The 24,885-nt window shown below is 38.4% G+C and overlaps 1 protein-coding gene across 1 annotated transcript; it reads left to right on the top strand.

The window, feature by feature from the left end:
* The first annotated feature begins 156 nt into the window (after window positions 1–156).
* On the top strand, window positions 157–15,420 carry LOC127630811 (uncharacterized). Its single transcript, XM_052108607.1, has 4 exons — window positions 157–277; window positions 4,700–6,488; window positions 6,584–6,814; window positions 11,622–15,420. The coding sequence occupies exons 1-4, from the start codon at window positions 270–272 to the stop codon at window positions 12,705–12,707; spliced, it is 3,114 nt and encodes a 1,037-aa protein (XP_051964567.1). The 5' UTR covers window positions 157–269; the 3' UTR covers window positions 12,708–15,420.
* The last annotated feature ends 9,465 nt before the right edge of the window (window positions 15,421–24,885 follow it).

A 24,885-nucleotide genomic window follows, 5' to 3' on the forward strand; every position in this document is an offset into this window, starting at 1 on the left:
AGGTGTGTAGCATGATCAAAGACTAATATGGCAAATACAATTTTTAGTGTGAGACCCTGTTTAGATTTATATTGAAGGTCTTCTTCTTTCTTTCTATAATTACGTTTGAGAGACTTCGAGGTTAGTGTCTTTTATTTTGGTATTGCTTACTTCCGATTGCAGTCTTTTCAAGGTAGCTCTCTTCAGTTGGTGGGTAAAATCTAACGATGTGCTAAAGAAGGCTTTAACAAGAGTTATTTCTTGAGTTGGGATGTCTACGGAGAATCGCGATGGAAAGGTAAGTTTTTCTAACTACGTTTAAACGTTAACAATCGTGTGTGGCTTTGGCCGATCATTGTAAGCTTGTGCAAAATGGCGCGTGTTTTGGTGAGTTTTATAAGCGATCGCGTCAGTTACCTCAGAAAACGAACATTTTATAAAGAATATCAACACAAACTCGGAGGTTGTTCTGGAGAGATGTTCGTAACTGAAGATTGAATATAAGACCGTTGACGGGTTATATGTTTTCAGTGTCTGCCGTGAAAAGATGTCCAATGGCTGCATTTTACACAAGCTTGTTAACTACGTAACTATTTTGAAGCAATTGTATTTTCGAAAGCATTAATTACTTTAATAACAAATTCGGGGACTGTTCTAGAAAGATTAACGTAAATGAATGTGAATACACAACCGTTCACATATGTTTAGTATAATCAGTGTAACTTCTTGACCGTTTTAACATGAAAGATGTTTAGTATGATCAGTATTTTCAGTGAGAACATGCCCAATAGCTAAATTTTTACACTCGTATGGTAACTGCAGTTAAAGTTTACATAAACTTAGGTTGAATAATCCGTGTATCTAACGTTCATTCCATTGAAATTGAAATATTAAATGTGTCTGCAAAAGTAAAAAACAAATAAATAAACATTGATTGATAAAAAAGTAGAATTCTAGCCGCCTTTTATTTGTTTATATTTCTCCCTAAGAGAAATCACAGAGATGGGTGTGTCTACTCTTCTGCTTTTACACACTGTTGCCACGTAATTGACCTATCAGAACATTTATGACAGTGCGTATAAATTATTCAGGAAATATTAACCTAGAAAAAGTTAATCAGAGGTCCTTCGAGGACAAAAATGTTCACGTCTAAAAACTGTCATAATATTATATATTATTATTAATTTCATCAAAATGACCAAATATTCATTAATTTTCAGGAGGGGGGTGGCATTTATGTGCTCCGTAGGCTAAACATGAGATATTGCGCTATCTGGGAGAAGATATTCAAAACTACAATTTTGAAGCCAGGGCTCCGGATTAAAAGCGTAATATCTTATAATTCACGAATATATGCTTTAATGGCCCTGGAATCAAATATTGCCTTTTCAATGGTACATTTTTGTCCTGAAGGTCCTGAGCATAACTATTTTGTGTACACTGTTTAATATAGGTGTATTTTAGGAACTGAGGTTGAAATATCAAAATTCCCCCAAAATACACACCTTTGGCAAAATGTAGGCTGTTGCCATTAACACAGCCAAAATGATCGAAAAAGACAAAAATGTTCCGAAGGTCACATGGGTTAAACGTGATCATATACTGTATCTAGGATTATTAGAATAAATTGATTGGAATATATGGCAAGATACAGCAGAATTTCTGATATTAGCATGCCTCAAATCCTATATTACACTCTTGAATAAAAAAAAAATATTGAACTGCTTTTTACAATTTCTGGTGTTGTCTTTTGGCCAACATCAACTTCAGACACTTGAAGAACTTGAAAGTTACCAGCATGTCAGTTTGCATGGGATTATAACCAGGTGTTATTTTTAACAGGCGTTTGTTTGAAGGTAAAAGAGCCTACTCTATAATTTTTATCGGCTCAGGAACGTGCAGTCCAGAAAAAGTATTGGCATGACCAATACGCATATAAAACTATCGCATACAAATCCATGATCCTCAAGAGGAACAGCAGAACATAGTGTTAATCCTTGTTAGACTTAACACAAACTTCAATGAATATTTAGCTAAATAAAAGTCTACAGATGATTGGAAAATCGAATTTACATAATCAGTATTCAGGTAATTTTTCTAAAACATAATTCTCTGAAAAAAAGTTTTTTTAAAAAAGGTTGTATTAGTGGATGAATTACCAAGTAAATCATTTACTAACTAAAACGTTTTTTTTCTTTCTTTTTTTTCCATTTGCCGCTTTTTGATTTCTAAACAAATATGACATGATTGGAAGATGCACAGATTTTAAATTCATTAAAACTCATTGTTTAACCACCACAGATTTAATATTAGCAAACTATAGTTTTGGCAAGTTGATTTGGACATCTACTTTATGACACAAGTAATTTTTCCAAGAATTGTTTACAGATTGTTTCACTTTTATTTGACTTTATTGCAATTTCTGTGGGTCAGAAGTTTACATACACTAAGTTAACTGTGCCTTTAAGCAGCTTGGAAAATTCCAGAAAATTGTCAAGCCTTTTGACAGTTAGCCAATTAGCTTCTGATAGGTGTGCTTTATTGGAGGTGTACCTATGAATATATTTTAAGTCCTACCTTCAAAATCAGTGCCGCATCATGGGAAAGTAAAAAGATATCTGCCAAGAAAAATTGTGGACCTCCACAAGTCCGGTTCATCCTTGAGAGCAATTTCCAAATGTCTGAAGGTACCATGTTCATCTGTACCATGTGTGCCCCACAAGCCCTCAAAAGTGAAGCCAATACGTCTCGATCGCCCCCCGCGACTGGTCCTAGTATAGGTCATAAACCCCGCCTCCCCATGTTATTCAGCGGGACGTGAGACCAACTAAACAATTAAATTACACTTCACATATCTTTTTTCCAAAGATAGTTTGTCATTTACTGTAGTTTCTATCACGTTGATGTAATTTGAAGTGTTTGTTTTCTAAATAAGTTTGTTTTTAGTTAGTTATTTGATGCTATAAAAACTGTGCTGTGACAACATGATTGACAGCTGTGATTGACAGGTTCTCTGAGCGAAGTAGTCACTGAAGCACCAACTGACTTTTTTTCGGGATCTTCGGAGGACTGAGGAGATTGGAGCTTTAAATTTAATATCTACATTTCTATAATTAATTATTTCACACCGTCATAATGGGTAAAGAAAAGTGCAGGGGCGTGTGCTTACGATTGATTCAGCGAGAGTGAGGTTGGGGCATTGATTTCGCGGCTTTACTTCCTGCTCACTACTGCGCAGGTCTGGTCCCGAAATCGCAACTGCACAGACTCAAGTCCCACGATGTCAGCGCCATATCGTGACACTGGCGGCTTCAGTTTTCACCAATGGAAAAGAGCGAAGGGGCGTCGTCCATCATTTTTTACAGTCTATGATCTGTACAAAAAAATAGTATGCAACTATAAACACCATGGGACCATGCAGCCATCAATACCGCCCAGGAAGGAGACACATTCTGTAGATGAATGTTGTTTGGGACAAAAAGTACATATCAATCCCAAAACAACAGCAAAGGACCTTGTGAAGATGCTGGAGGAAACGGTTAGATAAGATTATTTTACATTTTTTAACAATAATATGTAAGTGCACATGGGGACAAAGATCTTAGTTTTTGGAGAAATTTCCTCTAGTCTGATGAAACAAAAATTGAACTGTTTTGCGATAATGACCATCGTTATGTTTAGAGGAAAAAGGGTGAGGCTTGCAAGCTTAATATATCCATCCCAACCGTGAAGCACAGGGGTGGCAGCATCATGTTGTGGGGGTGCTTTGCTGCAGAGGGGACTGGTGCACTTTACAAAATAGATTGCATCATGAGGATGGAAAATTATGGGGATATATCAAAGCAAAATCTCAAGACATCAGCTAGGAAGTAAAAGCTTGGTCGCAAATGGGTCTTCCAAATGGACAATGACCCCAAGCATACCTCAAGTTGTGGCAAAAGCAACAACAAAGTCAAGATATTGGAGTGGCCATCACAAAGCCCTGACCTCAATCTGATGAAAATGTGTCTGCAGAACTGAAAAAGTGAGTGCGAGCAAGGAGGCCTACAAACTTGACTCGGTTACACCAGTTCTGTCTGGATATATGGGCCAAAGTTCCAGCAACTTATTGTGAGAAATTTGTGGAAGGCTTCCCAAAACGTTTGACCCAAGTTAAACAATTTAAAGACAATGCTACCAAATACTAACAAAGTGTGAGCTTCTGACCCACTGGGAATGTGTTGAAAGGAATAAAAGCTGAAATTAATAATATTATTCTGACATTTCACATTCTTAAAATATAGTATCCCAACTGACCTAAGAAAGTGAATGTTTTTTATGATTAAATGTCAGAAATTGTGTATTTGGCTAAGGTGTATGAAAACTTCTGACTTTTTTTATAATTTAATTTGTTAATTTTTTTTTATTATTACAAATTTGAACAGTCAGTGAAACTGGGTATAGACAGTATAGATAAATTAGTAATAAACATGAAGATAAAACACCTAGTTTACAATAAATTGCCATTTTGTACACACTATGAGGACTGCCTAGGTTTTCTAAAGTCTAATATATTTTGTACATTTGTCACTGTTTGGTCAAATGTTAACTCGAACCTTGAGGCATTCTGTTTTTTCATAGTAAATTTATTTTAATTGCAGCACCATCCTGTCATTTAGTGATTAATAGATTTCTTTTGTAAGCAAACTATTGATTCATATATTTTTTAATTCTCTGCTAGTGGAACTGGAGTCTACTACCAAGCAATGCCTGCAGTGGGACCGGATGGGAAAAATGTCATGAAGTTGATCCCTGTCCAGAAACTGAACGGACAGTATTTCCAGACACCATTCATTGCAGAAAGAGACAATGTTGAACTACAACTGAAAGTCCTAACAAAACCTGTTCATCCATCTCCTACCCCCTCATCTCAGCCGCAGACTAGACTCTCCTCCATTCAGCCCATAGCAGATATACGGTATGTCTTGACAACCCCGCCAGATGTCAGTGCTTTGAACTCCGAAAAAGTTCAACACAGCGGTACTAATGAATTATCCATACTTACTCCTAAGCAAGTGCATGTTCCTCTTGCAACATCCACAGTTTCTCAGTGTGCAATACAGTTACCACCTCAAACCAATGGGCAGACCATGGCGGTTGTCCAAAAGCTGCCTGTTACTGTAAAGTCACCTGTTCTCCCAAATGGTCATTGCCTTCAGATCCCTCCTAATGCGAAAGTTAGGACACTCCCAGCCTCTGCGCTCCCACCTTCAATCAAAAGCCGGATAATGAAGTCTGTAAATTACACCTTTAACAATGAGAAGGGTCCACCGACAGTTGTGTTGGTGTCCCCTGTGAACTCTGTGAAGCTAAATCCTGACCAACAAGTGTTTTTTGCCAACCAGAGTCAAATACAGAAGGCCTTGTCTCAAAATCAGGCTGCAAATTTTAGGACAAACCTACCTGTTTGTTCACAATCCAATAAAAATCCTAGTGAAGATGTGAACACTCCCATTAAATGGGTAGTTCAGGAGGGGACAGGTGCGTTTGCTCCATGTCTTGTACCTGTAGCGTCAACAAGCACAAACTCTGACTCCAAGCACATAGAGTCAGTCACCACGACAAGTGAAATCGTGGCAAGCAAACCCACTGCTGCTCAAATCAGCCAAGAAACGATCACCCCAGGCAAGGACAATGCCCTTGTCATGTGCAATGGGAAGGTCTACTTTGTGGCCAAAAAGAATTCGGAGATTGCTAGAGATGTGATGGTCAGTGAAGGTGTGAAAAGGGGATTTATCAACACCTCTCCTGCTTTGCCCTCCAGCTCTGCTGGATTAGACTCTTCTAAAGGTACTAAAGAGCAGAATTTAAAAATAAATGTAAATGGTGGTACCCCAAATGAAATCATTGATCTTTGTGATGATGATGAGAGTTCTACATGCCTGGGAGGTTCCCCTGGCAATTTGCCCACACCAAGTCAAACAGAGGTGGACGAGAGTGATGAAGACTCTAATGTCATATTTGTATCATATATTCCACCAAAGTCAGAGACCCACTCTGGTGAGAAGGACACAAATTCTGCCTCTCAGAACAAAAGGAAAGAAATGGCATGCCCAGAGATGGAAATGGCTGCAAAGTCTACCTCTCAGAACGAAAGGGAAGAAACGGCAGACACGGAGATAGAAATAAGCACAAAGTCTGCCTCTTGGAACAAAAGGGAAGAATCGGCACATGAAGAGTTGGATGTAGTTGAAGCTCAGGAAAATCCTGCTGCTAGTGAGGGTGATGACAAGATGGATGTGGATGAGCAGGCCAAGGAATCTGAAATGGCTGAGAGAAACTTGAGTTTTCTATCTGAAAATGTGGATATGGAGAATGAGGAATTGGAGAGTGTAAGTCCATCAAACCCTTTGTTGGCAGAGTCAAAATGTCAAGATCATGCTGCTCTTGGTGAAACTGTCAGCAGTAGGAATGCCACGTGGGGACAGCTTCGTAATGTTTGCGCTCAAGCCACTGATATCACTGATAAGGTAGTATGCAAAAATATTTATATATTATTTATTTGCATCCTATAATCATTTTAGAGCACCGTGTATTTAATTACTTCTTTCCTCCTATGTTTCAGTCCTTTGGAAATCCAGCTCCGGATCAAGAGAGTCAACACAAGAGTGACTTTCAGCTAAGACAAGAGTTTGGTATAACCTCTGATATACAAATTTGTATGCAAAGAATTAGTAAAACTGCACAGCCAGATCTACAACCAGAGAAACTTGTGGTAAACAAACGCACATTAGACGGCCTTCGCAAATTGATCCAGGGGTCACAGCTACAGGCAAAAATCCAGCAGATGATTCAGGTGAGTTACATATTTATGTATCCTGACAGTATACAGCTCTGGGGGAAAAGTAAGAGACCATTGCAAAATGATCAGTTTCACTGGATTTACTGTTTATAGGTATGCGTTTGAGGAAAATGAAAATTTTTATTTTATTCTATAAAGTACTAACAACATTTCTCCTAATTTTCAATAAAAATATTGTAATTTAGAGCATTTATTTGCAGAAAAAGACAGCTGGTCAAAATAATAAAAAGATGCTGTGTATTCAGACCTAGAATAATGCAAAGAAAACAAGTTCATATTCATTTTTAAACAACACAATACTAATGTCAAATCAAATCCCTTTATTGTCACTCAACCATATACACAAGTGCAACAGTGGGTGAAAGTCTTGGGTGCAGTTCCAAGCAACATAGTAGTATGACAATTACAATAAACATCTGATTTACACACAACACTGTTTACACATCTGTTACAAAACACAATATACACCTAATACACTCTTTACTTGGGAAGAGTTCAGAAATCAATATTTGGTGGAATAACCCTGATTTTCAATCACAGCTTTCATGTGTCTTTGCATGCTCTCTACCAGTCTTTCACATTGCTGTTGGCCACTCCTGGTGCATAAATTCAAGTAGTTCTGCTTTGTTTGATGGCTTGTGGCCATCCATCTTCCTCTTGCTCACATTCCAGAGGTTTTCAATGGAGTTCAGGTTTGGAGATTGGGCTTGCCATGACAGGGTTTTGATATGGTGGTCCTCAATCCACACCTTGATTGATCTGGGTCTGTATTTTATTTGTAACATCTGATATATTCGTATTCTATGCTAGGTCTAGGTATACATATTACTTGCATAAAACACAAGATATTCAGTACAAAGCATATATGAGTACATTCCCTCTGAAATCTAACAAGTTCATCTCTCTTTTCAAATAAGACATATTTGGTGTTCGTGTATAATGTAATGTTTTAGCAACTCTGGTTTATCAGATACTAATGAAACATGTCAATACTAAAGTCAAAATTACTTTATCAAAATGATAAGACTGTGTTGCAAAAATGAGTACACCCTCCTAAAAGTTATGATATAAAATGTTTTCTGGTGCTTGTTGAGGGACATTGATTAGCAGATTATTCTTTTGAACCATCACACTCAAATAGACGTAGTTGGTTATAGTGTTGTCACGGTACCAAAATTTCAGTAGTCGGTACTGATACTAGTGAAATTTCACGGTACTCGATACCATTTTCGGTATCAAAGCAAAAACAGGTTACTAAACAACACACTTTTATTAACAAAGTCTACAAAACATTAGCAGCAAAGAACAAAAGAAGAAGAACAAAAATATGCCATTGAGCAACACTTTAATTTAAATATATTATTTTTTATTATTATTTTTGCTTCAACTTTTGCAACTTTTAATAATTTTTTTTTACCACGTATTAAAAAAAAGCCTAAATAAACAAGCATACAATAGAATTAATAAAAAACTATTTCCTAACTAATGTGCAAAGTGCTCTCTTATTAATAAAGCTGCATATTGCCAATTTTCTTCATGATAAGAAATGCAGTGACATATATTATGATTAAATAAGTTGCGAGCAATCGCGTTCTAATTTAGCTGTATTTAGCGTGTGCGCTCGAGGGATGAGTTCCCCGAGACAGTCTCTCTCTCAGCCGGGTGCAGTTTCAATCTCTCCCATTAGATCGGGACATTCACGCAACTCATAGAAGAGGCACAGACCACACAGAGAAATGGCAGTTTCTGAGTTTATAGTTATTAACATGCTTCTGTATTATTTGAACTTTATTAAAGCAATTTTACTGCGTTTAAGATGTAAAGCCGGGATGTTTCCTTTAAAGAGCTCCGCCTCCGCTTATTCCACAATGGTACATGCTTCTGCTTTTTTTTTTTTTTTTTTTTAATCATTTCCTAATACTTTGGGATCTACATAAAAGAGTGCATCTGGACTGATCTGTGTAATAATTCCTCCATCAGGTGCGAACTGCTGCTCTCACGCGATATCGTTACAGTTTAATGTGATTTCATGTTACGTTAAATGAGATCAAACGACTATTCAACAACGAACATTTTTCTCATCCATTTTGTATTTTCGACGATGTCGATAATGTCGACTAAATGTTTCAGCCCTAATGCAAATGATAATATGCTTTAGTTGCTTGAATAAATCCGGGTGTCGGTCTTTCATGTGCTTTATTAAGTTTGATGTGTTTCCTCCTTTCGTCAGAAAATTGCGAAAGTAGCATTTACAAACAGGTTTTTGCTGATTTATGATGTTTCCCTTTTCATCAGCCTCAAATGCAAATAATTTCCAAACCTGGCTTTTTTCACTTTTCTTTTCGACATGACTCAGTTGAGACTCCGCAGCAGCAGCTACTTTGCTTGTCGTCATCTTTTGCTGGTTGTGAGAGTTCGAAAGTTCCCGACTCTACCTTCAGAAATTCTGGTATCGTAAATAATGTCTTGTTTGAGTACCGACTTTGTACCGGTATTTTTGACAACACTAGATGGTTAGTGTAAATGTTTTCCTTATTGTAAAGAGTGAATCACTTTCAGACTCAATGCTGACAACATATGGACCACATGGGAGAGAATTGTGAAGTAAATGAAGAAAGAAAATTATTTAATTGCACAAAAGGTGACAATGGTACAAAAGCATTAGCAAATCACTGTTACTAAGTCAAAACACAGTGGCAAAAGTGATATAGAAATAAAAAAAAAGGATGAACTTGTGACAAGCTTCCTGAAATGTTCAGACTGTTGCTGTAAGCTTTCATTTCATGATGTGTGATTATGGCTAAGAATGGCCAAGCACGTGCCTCAGAGCTGGCAAATGCTGTGGGAAGCCAAACTGGAGGGATTGCTTCATCTCGCACAATAAGTCACACTGCAAAGATGTGGAGTACATGGTTGTCATCCACACATGAAGGCACTGCTGAAGCCAAAGCATTAAAATAAAATAAACAATTTAGCCTTTGCCAAGGCTCATATTGATAAAGGTGCAGACCTCTGAGAATCTATAAGCTGGTCTTATGAGCTCAAATCTTAGTGTGTGTGGATCTGTTGAAATCCAAAATGAATGGCGTCACATGGGAGTAAAGTGGGAAGTGCATGGTACCCACAGTGATGTAAAGTTCTTATATGGGGATTTATGAGTGCTGGAGGTGTGGGGGAATTGTTCATCATCAATGGAATCATGAATTCACAGATGTTCTGCAAAATCTTTAAAGAGAAGACGTGACCCTCTTTCCCCACCCTGGGCTGTCGGGCATTTTCTGCCCATGACAATGACCCTAAACATTATTCCAAAGCCACTGCTGCATTCCTGTCGATAAACAAGATAGTATGTCGCCCAACCTCAACCCTATTTGAGTACCTGTGGGGTGCAAGTCGAGCATCATTCCCCATTAAACATCAGAGTACTCAAAGAACACATACTCCAAGAGTGGAAGAGGATAGATGTGACAATATGGCATGAACTTGTACACTTGATGTCAAGAAGGGTCAGAGCAGTATTTAAAAGTTATGGAGGACTAAAATATTGCACACTATTTGAATTTATTCAAAGGTGTTCTCATATTTGCAACCCTTTATTTAAGCAAAGGTACCTAATTTATTTTCCAGATATTGATAACATAACTTTCTATTGTGTTAAGTATATTTACATTTCAAATTTGTCATCTTTGCATTAATTGTAATGGTCATTTAGAAATAGAAATATATCCTTGTTCAGAAAGGATGTACTCATTTATGCTGTGTACTGTAATTACTCACATTTAATTAATTTATTAACATAAATTCTAAGTATTTGACATTTACATTTTTTTTATACGTGTAGAAAACAAATGCCCACATAAAAGTAAAAAATGCTTTTTCATCTCGCATGCACTGCTACAATGGCTTGAGTGCAATTTCAGAAACTCACACCAGATGGCACCAGTTATCGATGGATCCGATATTATAAAAACAATATCTGATTAAAGAAAAATGCTTGATTATCGGAAAAAAATTATACTATTATCTTTCAACCTCTAATTGTAACATCTCTTTAACTGTGAAAAATACTTTTGGACTGTTCTGCTTTTAATGACAATATTTTGAAGGATTTATTGAAGAAAATTTGTTGAGTAGCCTCTAACATGTTTCTCTCATTCTCTAATTTTACCTATTAAAAAACCTTTACTGACTCAAGCGGTGAAAATGAATAGTTCAACCGAAATCAAGTCATTATTTATTCACCCTAATGTTGCTTACAACCTGTGTAACTTTATGACATACAGAGGTGAATTTTTTAAAGGTTTAGAGTACAAGGTTTATTTGCCATAATGTAAGTGAATAGTAACTCCAGTCTGTCATGCTTGAAAAAGGCAAAAAAACAAAACAAAAGAAAGTCTACCTCATCTTCTTGTGACTAAAGGTACAAAATGACTTTTGGTCACAAGACATACATTTTGTTCTATTCATCCCGCAAACTGATTGTATCACTTCAGAAGACTTGGAATATAGTAAATGAGTTGTATCGATTACAGTTTTATGGTATTTTTGTTTGGCCATTTTCGAGCTTAACGGATCAGGGACTCTACACATACATTATAGCAAGTAAATCCTGTGAAGACTTCTTAACAATAAACCTTTTGTGTTCAATTAATAGTGATAGAATTACAGCATTTGGGTGAAATATTTCTTTAAATTGCAATTGTGTGACAAAAACTTTACTCTTGTTTTTGACAGAATATTACTGTGGAAGAAATAGCATTTATTAGTTTTATAACCCTTTGCTTGATGGATGTACTTGTAGGAGCCCCAAACAAAGATGGAGGAGGATACAGGTGGGAACAAAGTCGGAAGAAAAAAGCTGGAGCAAAATGGAAAGGATGCAAATAAAGTTGTTCCTTCACTCAGCACTAGAAATGTTTCACCTGCCTCTAAACGCAGAGGCAAAAAGTCACAAAATGTTTCCATTTCTCCCATTGAAAGTTTGGTCTCACAAACTTGTCAAGATGAAGTTTGTTCATCCCGTCAAAATTCTGGAGAAGTAGCAGAATCTACAGCTGATAAGGTTCAAATGCAATGTGAAATTCCAGCTGATATTACTGGTAACACACGTTGTCATACTCCCTCATCACAACAAACTGCAACACAGACTAGTCAAACACTCTCACCTTCTTCTGCAACAAGAAAGACACCACCACGCTCAAAGAAAGGTAAGGTGTGCACGGCCTGTCCTTGTGGGACTGTGTTAGGGACTGCAGAGGCAACTATATCCCTCCAACCACAGGAGAGGCCGAACCCACCCACTGTTGAGTCACACAAAGAGACAAGGAGAAGCTGCCTAGATAAAAAGCCAGGGGAGAGCTGGCAACCTGAGACCAATCAACCAACAGGAGCTTATGATTCTGTTAAGAAAGCAGTGAAGAAACGGTTATCAAGCAGTCCACAGAATGGCAAATCTTCATCAAAAAAGTCTACAAGAGAAACCTCGCACTCCATCTCACTTCATAGTTTAGCGAACATTACACCATCGGATGCCTTCTCTTCATCCACTTTGCAGGACGGCAACCAGATTGAGATGTTTTCAAATGGAACAGAATACAGTACCATACCGAGCAGCCCCACACGGACTGAGACGTCAGAACAAGACTCCAGCCATGCGCAAATAGCATCAAATGAAACCAGCATGCCATCCAATGTAACCAGCATGGCATCACATTCATGGAAACAGCAGGTTCCCAAAGTAGACAAATTGTCAACTCAAGAGTTGTACTCTGTAGATGTGCTGGATGCTGAGGAGATAAAACGCCGTGAAAGAATCGAACGCTTAAAGGATCTTCTTAAGCAAAAGGAGGCTGCGCTGGAAAGGATGCAACAAAGCATGAATTTTTAGTCATGTTTAATTCTGTTTAAAAGACTACGCCACATGGCAAGAACATGAGGGTAACTGGGAATACCACCATCAAATGTACAAGAAATGTATACATTTTGCACAGCATCTTTGTTTGCTCTTAACTTTTCCCCTTTTTAATATGTATTGCAAATTTCAGTCATATTTTGGTTAGCTTTGTTGTGTTCCCAAGCACATTGTTTTGTGCGCTTGTCTTATTTATAGTTTGCAGTATATTTAAGCAACAATAGATGCTGTCATTTGTTTTTGTCATCTTTATGATTGTATTTTAGGTGCCTTTTATAAATAAGTTGTTGGTATGTTTTTTGCTGTAGTTCGTTATAATACAGCTTAATTTTTAATTAAAAGTAAAAAAAAAAAACTCAAATGCACTGTTAGTGTAAATAAAATAAATTTTCAGAAATGTGTTAGCTGTCCACATAAAACATTTTTTGGAAGTGGTAATATTACTATTATGTATAGTGTAAATACATGTTTGCTTTAAGGACATTTTACAATATTTGATTTCCAGGCCTGGAAAATTCAAGGAAATTAATAAGGTATTAAAAGGTTGTGGAAATTTCTACAGTTAAAGTTGGTTGTGCTCGGTTCTTAAATATTACATCAGCTGGAAATGACACTTTATGAGTGTATAATTTGTACCACAAAATCCTTATCCAGTAACCATAATGACACTATCCTGCAGTAAGAGAATTGACAGCTAATGACCGTGTATCCTCTCTTTTTTACCTTTCGTTGCATACTTACTGTATTGACTGTTCTACTAACAAGATTCCATTTTTTTTTTTTTTTTTTTTTTTTTATGGGATTTGGAACAATATATATTTTTTGTGTTCAAGCTTCATAAATCTGGTCAAAGTGCAGTCTTTTAACAGACAGCTTGTTGTCACTACATTTAATCTCACAATTTAAAGCAAGTTTTGGAGGTTATTTGATTAGACGACTAGTGTTCAACTAGTTTGCAAAATAATTGCCAGAGTGCCATTGTGACGAGGCGGAAGGGCGTGGCTGGGCGCTGAGTTGTCTAATCAGCGGGAGAGAAACAAGGAGAGGCCAACGCCATTTCGAGAGAGACACATATAATTGTGTGTGCGTCTTTGTTTTGTTTTGTTTGCAGCAAAGCACTTTTATGTTAAGTTATTTTCGGTCATTAAAGTTTACGTTTCTGTTTAGCCGGTTCCCGCCTCCTCCTTTCCGTTAAGTAGAGATCTTGTCCGTTACAGGCATTTAGTCTTCTGTAATAAAGCCTTCAGCATTTTCTTTAACATTAATTTGCTAAGCCTTTTTTAACAACATTTAAAACATAATGGAAATTAATGCACTGTAGCTTATCTTTCTCATGTCCCAACATATTCCGATTCGTGCAGCTACAGCAAACACATGTATAGCCAATTTTGTCCACAAGTTCACCTAAATTTGCAGGATATAGTCTGAGCTTTAAACTCCAAATTTCAATTTCAGCCAATAAAAATAGCATTTGGGGTGCAGTAGAAAGTTGGTCATACAGCAGTATCCCTACATTTTAGATTGTTTAAAAATCACATTATACTGTTTAAACGAAAACCTAATTTGTATACTTATGTAGTTGGCTTTAAGATTGTATGTTATTTCAATGTAGTGTGTTTCTTGTAGTGTCAGGGGTATGTCTCTCCATTATACTGTTGTTAGTTCATGTCTGCTGTTTTTATTCTACCCTCATTGTTTTTATTGGGTTTGTTGAATCTACTTGAGGTTAAATTTTCCTCTAGCACAGTTCTCAAAATCATTACTGTGAGGTACTCAGTGGTGGTTCTGGCATAGGCTACTTGGTAGAACTGTAGAACCCAACACCCTGTCATTTAAGGGTCAACACTTGCCCAGTAATTGATGATATTGTGTGGGTGTGTGTACACTCACTGAGCACTTTATTAGGAACACATGTACACCTACTAATTCATGTGATTATATAATGAACCAATTATGTGGCAGCAGTGCAATGCATAACATCAAGCAGATATGGATCATGAGCTTCAATGAATGATCACATCAACCATCAGAATGGGGAAAAATGTGATCTCAGTGATTTCGACTGTGGCATGATTGTTGGTGTCAGATGGGCTCATTTGAGTGTTTCTTTAACTGTTGAGCTCCTGGAATTTTTATGCATAACAGTCTCTAAAGTTTACTTAGTATGTTGCCAAAATTAAAAAACATCCAATGAGGGTTAGTTCTGCAGATGGAAATGCCTTGTTGACGAGAAAGGTAAACTGAGAATGGTCAGACTGGTTCGAGCGACATAAAGGGAATGGTAACTCGGGTAACCACTATAGCGTCTCAGAATGCACAACACTTCGATGGGCAGATGGGCAATAACAGGAAGACATTGGGTTCTACTTCTGTAAACGTTGCCTGGTCTGATGAATCTTGATTTCTGCTGAGGCATACAGACAGTATGGTCCAAATCAGTGGTGGAAATAGTAATGTTTTTTTAACTTAAGTAAAAGTACTACTACTGAAGAAATAATTAACTTGAGTACAAGTAGAATTACTGTGAAATATGACTCAAGGAAGAGTAAATAAGTAGTTTTTAATAAGTAAGTAAATGACTCAAGTAATTCTGTTACAAGTTACACTTTGTGCTTCCATTTTTAGAACACAAATACATTTTTGTTTTTGACAGAATTTGATGCTTCCTTTCACCAATGATGCATTAAATTGATCAAAAATACTGCCGATATCAATAATTGCAATTTAATACTGTTTGAATTAATTGTTTTAAGTGGAATTTATTCAATTTGCATGGCAAATATTCAGTTACCTATTCTTTACAAAAGCATGCTAAAGTTCTAATTTGGTACTCAAGAGAATTTTCTTATTATACAATTGAAAATGGTTGCACTACCATGCAGAAATCGCCATACAGTGGGGATTCTTCCCCCATTTGCTGAGGTATTGAGTTCTGACAAGTGGTTTTACATTTGCCAGTCAAATTTTGGTTTTAAAAATTGATAAAAGAAACACATTATTCCAAAAAAAAAAAATTATCTTAAAGTATTGTTTTAGAGAGATGATGGCTTTTCCATGCATTACAGTTTTGAAAAAAATATCTCTAACCAGGCTAGAGGGAAGTGGATGGCAAAAAGACAAGTCTCTAGTTTGAGAAACATACTCTCACTGGCCCTAAACTGGCAGCTTCTAAATGCCAAATACCTGCATTGCTGCAAGAGGATTCTTGGACAAAGAACAGAAATAGCCATTTGTGACATTCTAAATGTCTCTAAACTACATAATGTGCACGACTGAAACACATTTCTAATTAAGGTTTATTCTCATTCACGTATTTCCAAGTATTTTGGCTATTAAGTTAATATACTGTACAAAAACTAATATAATGCAATGTCATATATGAAGGAAATGTATCCTCTATGATCCAGAATGAGCAATTATCCAGAATGAGTTTATTAAGCAAACTCTTATCAACTCCTACATGCCAACTGAATAAAATAAGGCAAAAATAAAAGTGTTTAGTGTGAGATATGACTGTTTCAAACACTAAAAGTGGTTGTTCTGTATATGAATTACTGTATTACAGATGTAATAATAAAGTCTTAATTAACATTATGGTTATTTAACATATTGAGATATTATTATGAAGTAAATTGTAGTATTTGGTAACATTATGTTTTGTGTTTTCTCATATCTTATTTAAATAACATCCATCCCTTGCGTACTACTGGCCTTTAGCTTGTGAGAGAGGACAGGGAAGTACAGTACAGCACCATATGTGAGAGTGTTACCCGCTAGGACAGTTTATTTTGAACAAGAGGGGTGAACATTTGCAGAATTTAGCACGGGAGTACAATACAGAACTGTAAAAATGCAGGGAAAACTGCTAAAAATAGATAGATTTGCCAATTGAAGGTCTCTGCGTTGTTCTGTTTTTTCTGGGCACTGAAGTAAAGCAATTATTGTTAATAATTTGAACTTTACGAATTCATCCCGTTATCAATTCTATATTACTCTGACTCCAATTTTAAGTTGACCTCTAAATTAGATTAAGGCTCTAATTACTTACTGATTATTATTTTATTTTAATCTTTTAAGTTATTGATTACTCTGAATCCTCTTCTGTTCATTTACCTTTTGATCAAATAATGAGATTCAAACGGATAGTCTTTAAGTGGCTTCCTCCTACATTAAAGCTTCAGTTATGATATAAATTAATCTTAAAATGGTATTCTCCTGCTAGGTTCCTCCAGAGCAGTTTCTCCTATTTTAAAGACCCAGTATTGATATAAATGATTTCAGAGGAATACAGAATAAATCAAAAAGTAACAATTTATTTTCCATGTAGGATTTAAAATATAAGTTATAGAAACAATTCAAAGAACATACCTGGCAGTTGAGAAAACTACATGTAATTGCAAAGCATGGGAAATCTGAATGCCGATTCCTATTATTACAATTGAGGTGTGGGATCATCTGACTACAGAGAACCCTGAGCTCTGGGACAGCTTTCCTTAAATATCCAGACAGAATACACATTGTGTACCAAATGGTATTATCCTTTGAACAATGATAATTTGGGGGTGAATGGGTTCTTGACTTCCTGGTGGTAAACCTTCAAGGAGGGGGATAGACCTCCAGAATTATTCAGATTTGACCTTATAATTTTGTTGTCATTACGATTTACAAACCTGGGAAAAAGAACACTACACCAGACACACTGAGACATTTTAAATGATACCAAACATGTTACACATGTTTGTCTGATGTATACAAAGTAAGTTGTATACATCAGATATGGTCATTTGTTACATACAGATCTTAGGTGAGTTTGAGGTGATTCTGAGCTGAAGGGGAATGGATGAGGAGGAGAGAATGGGACAGATGTGGAAGGGCAACAATGAGGTGTGAATTTGCAATCTTCGCTCAGTGGGGGTGTGGTGCCTCAGGAAGAGTTGCTAATTGTGAGAAAGTTCATATGTTGATTTTCTCAAAGATCATACATTTGCTCTTTGCCTTTGAATGCAAACACATTGGCACCCCGCCTTACAGAACTGATGCAGATTGATAGAAGTTGAAGCCCGTCTGTACCCACAATGGTGCGAGGAACCGGACATCAGGAAAAAAACGATATTAGGTAACACTTTGGACCGATTGGTCCAAGATGGCGGCGCGGTAGCACGCAGTGGCCACTCCGGATCCAAAATGGTGCTATTTTTGTTAAATAACCCAACTTTTGCGGCACATGGACATCGGAGCAACCGGTTACCATCGCCAGACACTACTCAAATATAGGATTCATGCAACAACAAAGCTGGATGATGACCTACAGGAGGCGCTACGCAAACTCTGCTTGCTGCGGAGACCAGGCCTCCAGTCCTCGGCGTTGCCTGAGTGAGCGGTGTGCGAGGAACCGGAAGCGCGGCAAGAGGGCGGAGGTCCATGCTAGGCTAAAAACAAACCCTAGCCGGCCGGCTCTCCCGTCTATCCTGCTCTCAAATGTTTGCTCCCTGGACAATAAACTGGACTACATCCGACTCCAGCAGGCTACGCAACGTGAGTTTAGAGACTGCTGCGTCTTTGTTTTCATGGAGACGTGGCTCAGCGACAGAGTTCTGGACGCTGCCATTCAGCTTGACAGGCTCGCCTCATTTCGTGCCGACGGAAACGCAGCTCTGTGCGGTAAGACTCGCGGTGGTGGCTTGTGTGTTTACATCAACATGGAATGGTGCAAGAACTCTATACTAGTCTCTAGCTGCTCATCGCTGGTGGAGCTTGTGACTGTTAGATGCAGACCTTTTTATTCACCACAGGAATTCACCACTGTTATCATAACTGGAGTTTACATTCCCCCCCAGTGCAACACTAAGGAAGCGTTCTGTGAACTGTATGGGGCTATGAGCGAACTGCAGAATGCTCACCCTGACGGACTGTTTATTGTCGCCGGAGATTTCAATCATGCGAATCTCAAGACAGTGCTCCCTAAATCCCATCCATATGTGGACTTTGCAACGAGAGGGGTGAACGTGCTTGATCTTGTTTACACAAACATCCCATGCGCGTACCGGGCAGAGCCCCGCCACCACCTTGGACCACATCGCTGTTATGCAAATTCCAGCATACAGACCTCTCGTCAGATGCACAAAACCGCTTCAGAATCAGATGAAAACCTGGCCAGCAGGAGCCATCTCTGCTCTTCAAGACTGTTTTGAGTGTACTGACTGGCAAATGTTCAGAGAGGCTGCAACATATGGCGACTCTACCAACTTGGAGGAATACACAGCATCAGTGACCAGCAACATCAGCAAGTGCATTGATGATGTCACTTTCTCCAAGACCATCACCACACACTCCAACCAGAAGCCGTGGATAACTGCTGAGGTGTGCGCGCTGCTGAGGACACAAGACTCCGCCTTCAGAGCAGGCGACAAGGCAGCCCTAAGAACAGCGAGGTCCAAATTGTCCCGGGCCATCAGAGAGGCAAAGCACGCACACGCCCAGAGAATCCATAGTCACTTCCAGGACAGTGGTGACACGCGGCGCATGTGGCAGGGCATCCAGGCCATCACCAACTACAGGACAACATCAGTTGCCTGTGACAAAGATGCCTCCCTTCCAGATGCGCTGAACGACTTCTACGCTCGGTTTGAAGTGCAGAACGACGTGGTGGCAAGGAAGACCACCCCTCCTCCCAACGACCAGGTGCTCTGTCTTACCACGGCTGATGTGAGGAAAACTCTATCTAGAGTCAACCCACGGAAGGCTGCTGGACCAGATGACAGTTCTGGCAGAGTGCTCAGAGGATGTGCAGACCAGCTGGCAGATGTTCTTACCGACACCTTCAACATCTCTCTGAGCGGCGCCGTCGTTCCAACGTGCTTCAAGGCCACCACCATCGTCCCCATGCCAAAGAAGTCTTCAGTGTCCTGTCTCAATGACTACCATCCCGTCACACTCACACCCATCATCATGAAGTGATTCGAGAGGCTCGTCATGAGGCACATTAAGACCCAGCTGCCCCCCTCAATAGACCCACTGCAGTTTGCGTATCGTCCAAACAGTTCAACAGACGATGCCATCGCCACCACCCTCCATCTGGCCCTCACCCACCTAGATAAAAAGGACACATACATTCGAATACTGTTCATAGACTTCAGCTCAGCATTCAACACAATCATTCCCCAGCACCTGATTGGAAAGCTGAACCTGCTGGGCCTGGACTCCTCCCTCTGCAACTGGATCCTGGACTTCCTGACTGGGAGACCTCAGTCAGTCCGGATCGAAAACAGCATATCCACCACCACCACACTGAGCACTGGGGCCCCCCAGGGCTGTGTGCTCAGTCCACTGCTGTTCACTCTGCTGACTCACGACTGTGCAGCAATGCACAGCTCGAATCACATCATCAAGTTCGCCCGATGACACGACCGAGGTGGGTCTCATCAGCAGGAACGACAAGGCAGCATACAGAGAGGAGGTGCAGCGGCTAACGGACTGGTGTAGAGCCAACAACCTGTCTCTGAATGTCAACAAAACAAAAGAGATGGTTGTTGACTTTAGGAGAGCACAGAGTGACCACTCTCTGCTGAACATCGACGGCTCCTCTGTGGAGATCGTCAAGAGTACCAAATTCCTTGGTGTTCACCTGGCGGAGGACCTCACCTGGTCCCTCAACACCAGCTCTATTACCAAGAAAGCCCAGCAGTGTCTCTACTTTCTTCGAAGGCTGATTAAAGCACATCTCCCACCCCCTATCCTCACTACATTCTATAGAGGGACTATTGAGAGCATCCTGAGCAGCTGCATCACTGCCTGGTTTGGGACTTGCACCGTTTTGCAAAGCAGAGGATAGTGAGGACAGCTAAGAAGATCATTGGGGTCTGTCTTCCCTCCATCAAAGACATTTACAAAAAACACTGCATCCGCAAAGCAACCAGCATTGTGGACGACACCACACACCCCTCACACAAACTCTTCACCCACCGAAGCATGTGTAACCGAAGAGGTACCGAAGCATGTGTAACAGCTTTTTCCCCCAAGCCATCAGACTCCTAAATACTCAGAGACTGGTTTGACACACACACACACACACATGTCCTAAGTTGCACTTTAATTTTGTCACTTTATAACTGGCTGCTTCCTTAATAACTGCTATGTGCATAGAACACTCATCTCACAGTATGTGTTACATTTGGCATTTTTAGAAACTGTCATCTTTTTGCACTACTATGTACTGGTCGGCGCTGCGCTGTCTCATACTGTGTCTATTGTCCTGTTCATTGTTAGTAATTTATTGTACTGTCCCGTACTTTTTGCACACGTTTGCACGTGCACTTTATATAGGTATGTTATTTAGACTGTGTAGTCTCATGTGGATCTGGGTTTGTCCTATGTTGTTTTATATAGCACCATGGTCCGGGAGGAACGTTGTCTTGTTTCACTGTGTACTGTACTAACTGTATATGGTTGAAACGACAATAAAAACCACTTGACTTGACTTAATAATGGTCCATCATTAATAGGTAACTATGCAGGAATTAATGAATTAATTACTATATAAGTTAATTACCATATAATTATGAAGGAATTACTATTGATCTGGACTATTATTTTATAGTGAGGGTCATGATAACGAATTAATAATTAATGAGATCTTACTGTTCTTTCCTTTGGAGTTAAAGGTTATCTGGACCATTATTCTAAAGTGAAAACATTATAAACCATTAATAGTAACTGAGGTGTAACTTGTCAGCTAGTAATGCATACTCAAGTGTTTGTTCCACATGTGTACTTCCGCCCTAGACAGCCCGTCCTGTAAATGCGTACAGTTTTTATCAAATTCATTTGGCATGTTTCCTCATTATGATCGGTCTGAACAGAACATATGTTGAAGTGAAAATGCACATCACATAAAATTAAACACTTCTTGTAAGATTAACCTACAATATCTTTGAATAAACAGTTCAGAGATTTAGATTAACAGTTGATTTAGAGAGCTGTTATGTTCATAAATTAATTCCAGCAAAGAACACACGTGAGGCGCATGTAATGAGCATTTCATGATCATGTTCACAATAAAAACATAATCATTAAAGTGTTATCAGATATTATTAAATAAAACACAGGAACTCGTTGCATGGGCAATTTTTTGCCCCCATATTTCAGATAGTTTTGTCAATTTCAGTGACATTTTTGCCCCCGAGTCCCCGTTAATTTCCGACACTATTGGTATTGTATCTTTCTATGTTATTTAAAAAGTTTGTTTTAGACATATAGTAGCAAGTAAACAAGATATCCACACGTAACCTATATGTCAAACTACATTATGTTTATGTTTGACACAGTCCAAACATTGCCAACCTTAAAAACAAGTGAAGTTTGATCAGTGTTTAAACATGTTTATTTGGTTCCCTCCTACCTGATTGAACGGCTCCTTTCCAGAATAAAAATAAATATGCAGAAAATCACAGTATTACAGTTCTTGCATAGTGACAAGACAGAAAGCCTTGGAGAAGCGAAAGAAGAGAGGACACTGGCGGCAGTTTATGCAAGCTGCTGTGCTCATGATGCTGTGCCCTGCAGGCTTCAGTCGCAGCACACAGCGTGTTTTCGTTTTTTAAACAGATTTAGAGCTTATAACTTGCCGATTTCTTCTTGTGTCAACAGTCCAGTCTGGTGGCGGTGGTGTAATGGTATGGTGAATGTTTTCTTGGCACCCTTTGGGCCCGTTAATACCAATCAATCATTGCTTGAATGCCACTGCCTATTTGAGTATTGTTGCTGATCATGTGCATCCCTTCATGGCCACAGTTTACCAATCTTCTAATGGCTATAATGGCATGATAAAGTTAAAGGTCTAATATGAACAATATATATATTACATTAAAGTATTTATTTATGTTTGTTAATGTTAGTTTTACAAAAATACAATTGTTAATTGTTAGTTCATGGCACATTAACTAATGTTAAAACAACATTTGTTTTAAAAATGTGTTAGTGTATGTTGAAACATAACCTTGTTTAAAGTGTTAAAAAAATTGGGAGGACAGGTTTAAAGTGATATAGCTGTCAACAACAAGACAACAAAGAGAGGAAACATTTGTCTATTTGTCATTTTCAAAGCTTTGCATTACTACCACCTTTGTGTTTATTAATAAGCCTGCCTACAGTTGAAGTCAGAAGTTTACATACACCTCAGCCAAATACATTTAAACTCAGTTTTTCACAACTCCTGACATTTAATCGTAGAAAACATTCCCTGTCTTAGGTCAGTTAGGATCACTACTTTTTTTTAATAATGTGAAATGTCAGAATAATAGTAGAGAGAATTATTTCTTTCAGCTTTTATTTCTTTCATTACATTCCCAGTGGGTCAGAAGTACACTTAATACACTTTGTTAGTATTTGGTATCATTGCCTTTAAATTGTTTAACTTGGGTCAAATGGTTTGGGGAGCCTTCCACAAGTTTCTCACAATAATGTTTGGGGAATTTTGACCCATTCCTCCAGACAGAACTGGTGTAACAGTCAGGTTTGTAAGTCTCCTTGCGTGCACATGCTTTCTCAGTTTCGCCCACAAATCAGATTCAGTTCAGGGCTTTGTGATGGCAACTCCAATACCTTGACTTTGTTGTCTTTAAGCCATTTTGCTACAACTCTTGAGGTATGCTTGGGGTCATTGACCATTTGCGACAGAGCTTTAACTTCCTGGCTGATGCCTTGATATGTTGCTTCAAAATATCCACATAATTTCCCTTCCTCATTATGCCATTTATTTTGTGATGTGCACCAGTCCCTTCTGCAGCAAAGTACTGCCACAACATGATGCTGTCACCCCCATGCTTCACGGTTGGATGATGTTCTTCGGCTTACAAGCCTCACTCTTTTTCCTCCAAACATAACGATGGTCATTATGGCTGAACAGTTCAGTTTTTGTTTCATTAGACCAGAGGACATTTCTCCAAAAAGTAAAATCTTTGTACACTTGCAAACTGTAGTCTGGCTTTTTTTATGGTGGTTTTGGAGCATTGGATTCATCCTTGCTGAGCTGCCTTTCATGTTGTGTCGATATATGACTTGTTTTACTCTGGATATAGATACTTGTCTACCTGTTTCCTCCAGCATCTTCACAAGGACTTTTGCTGTTATTCTGGGATTGATTTTCACTTTTCACACCAAACTACATTAATCTCTAGGAGACAGACTGTGTCTCCTTCCTGAGCGGTATGATGGCTGTGTGGTCCCATGGTGTTTATACTTGCATACTATTAGTTGTACAGATGAATGCGGTACATTCAGACATTTGGAAATTGCTCTCAAGGATGAACCAGACTTGTGGAAGTCCACGAAAATGATTTCTGAGGTCTTGACTGATTTCTTTCGATTTTCCCATGATGTCAAGCAAAAAGGCACTTTTTGTATTTGAAGGAAATACATCCACAGGTACACCTCCAATTCAGTACACCTCCTATCAGAAGCTAACTGGCTAATTGTCTAAAGATTTGACATAATTTTCTGGAATTTTCCAAGCTGCTTAAAGGCACAGTTAACTTGTGTATGTAAACTTCTGACCCACTGGGATTGTGATATAGTCAATTAAAAGTGAAACTGTCTGTAAACAATTGTTGGAAAAATTACTCATGTCAAAGTAGATGTTCTTAACGACTTGCCAAAACTATGAAATATGAAAGAATATTAATAAATGACTTTTAATGGCTTCAGCCTAAGTGTATGTAAACTTCTGACTTCAACTGTATATTACACATTGGACAACATTCTCCATCAGCAGATCTATTCTCCTGGACTCCACATTTTGGCCACATGTGAAGGCGAGAACAACAAGCATTCCGGAGAAGAGAGAGAGAAATTGCCCTCTGTAAAGCAGGAACCACTTCAAAAACTTTGAATGCATTTTTATTAGTATACAATTTACTTGAAAGGAAAAATGAAATACAAGTTGAGCACAGAAACAGCATTTGTGCCATAATATTGATTTCCACAAACATTTATTTTGACTCGTCCCTCCTTTTCTTAAAAAAAAAACAAACATCTGGGTCGCAGTGATGCACTTACAATGGAAGTGAATGAGGGCCTATTCTTGAACATTATATTATTAACTTTTTTAAAGTACAGCCACAAGACAATGATATGCGTGAAACGATGATTTTAGTGTGAA

Source organism: Xyrauchen texanus, chromosome 37, assembly GCF_025860055.1.
Source record: "Xyrauchen texanus isolate HMW12.3.18 chromosome 37, RBS_HiC_50CHRs, whole genome shotgun sequence".
NCBI lineage: Eukaryota > Metazoa > Chordata > Actinopteri > Cypriniformes > Catostomidae > Xyrauchen > Xyrauchen texanus.

What these genes read in the sequence shown, in the direction of transcription:
- LOC127630811 (XM_052108607.1), top strand. An exon ending in CCACTGATATCACTGATAAG is followed by an intron (nt 6,489 to 6,583) that starts GTAGTATGCAAA and finishes CCTATGTTTCAG; the next exon opens with TCCTTTGGAAATCCAGCTCC. An exon ending in AAATCCAGCAGATGATTCAG is followed by an intron (nt 6,815 to 11,621) that starts GTGAGTTACATA and finishes ATGTACTTGTAG; the next exon opens with GAGCCCCAAACAAAGATGGA.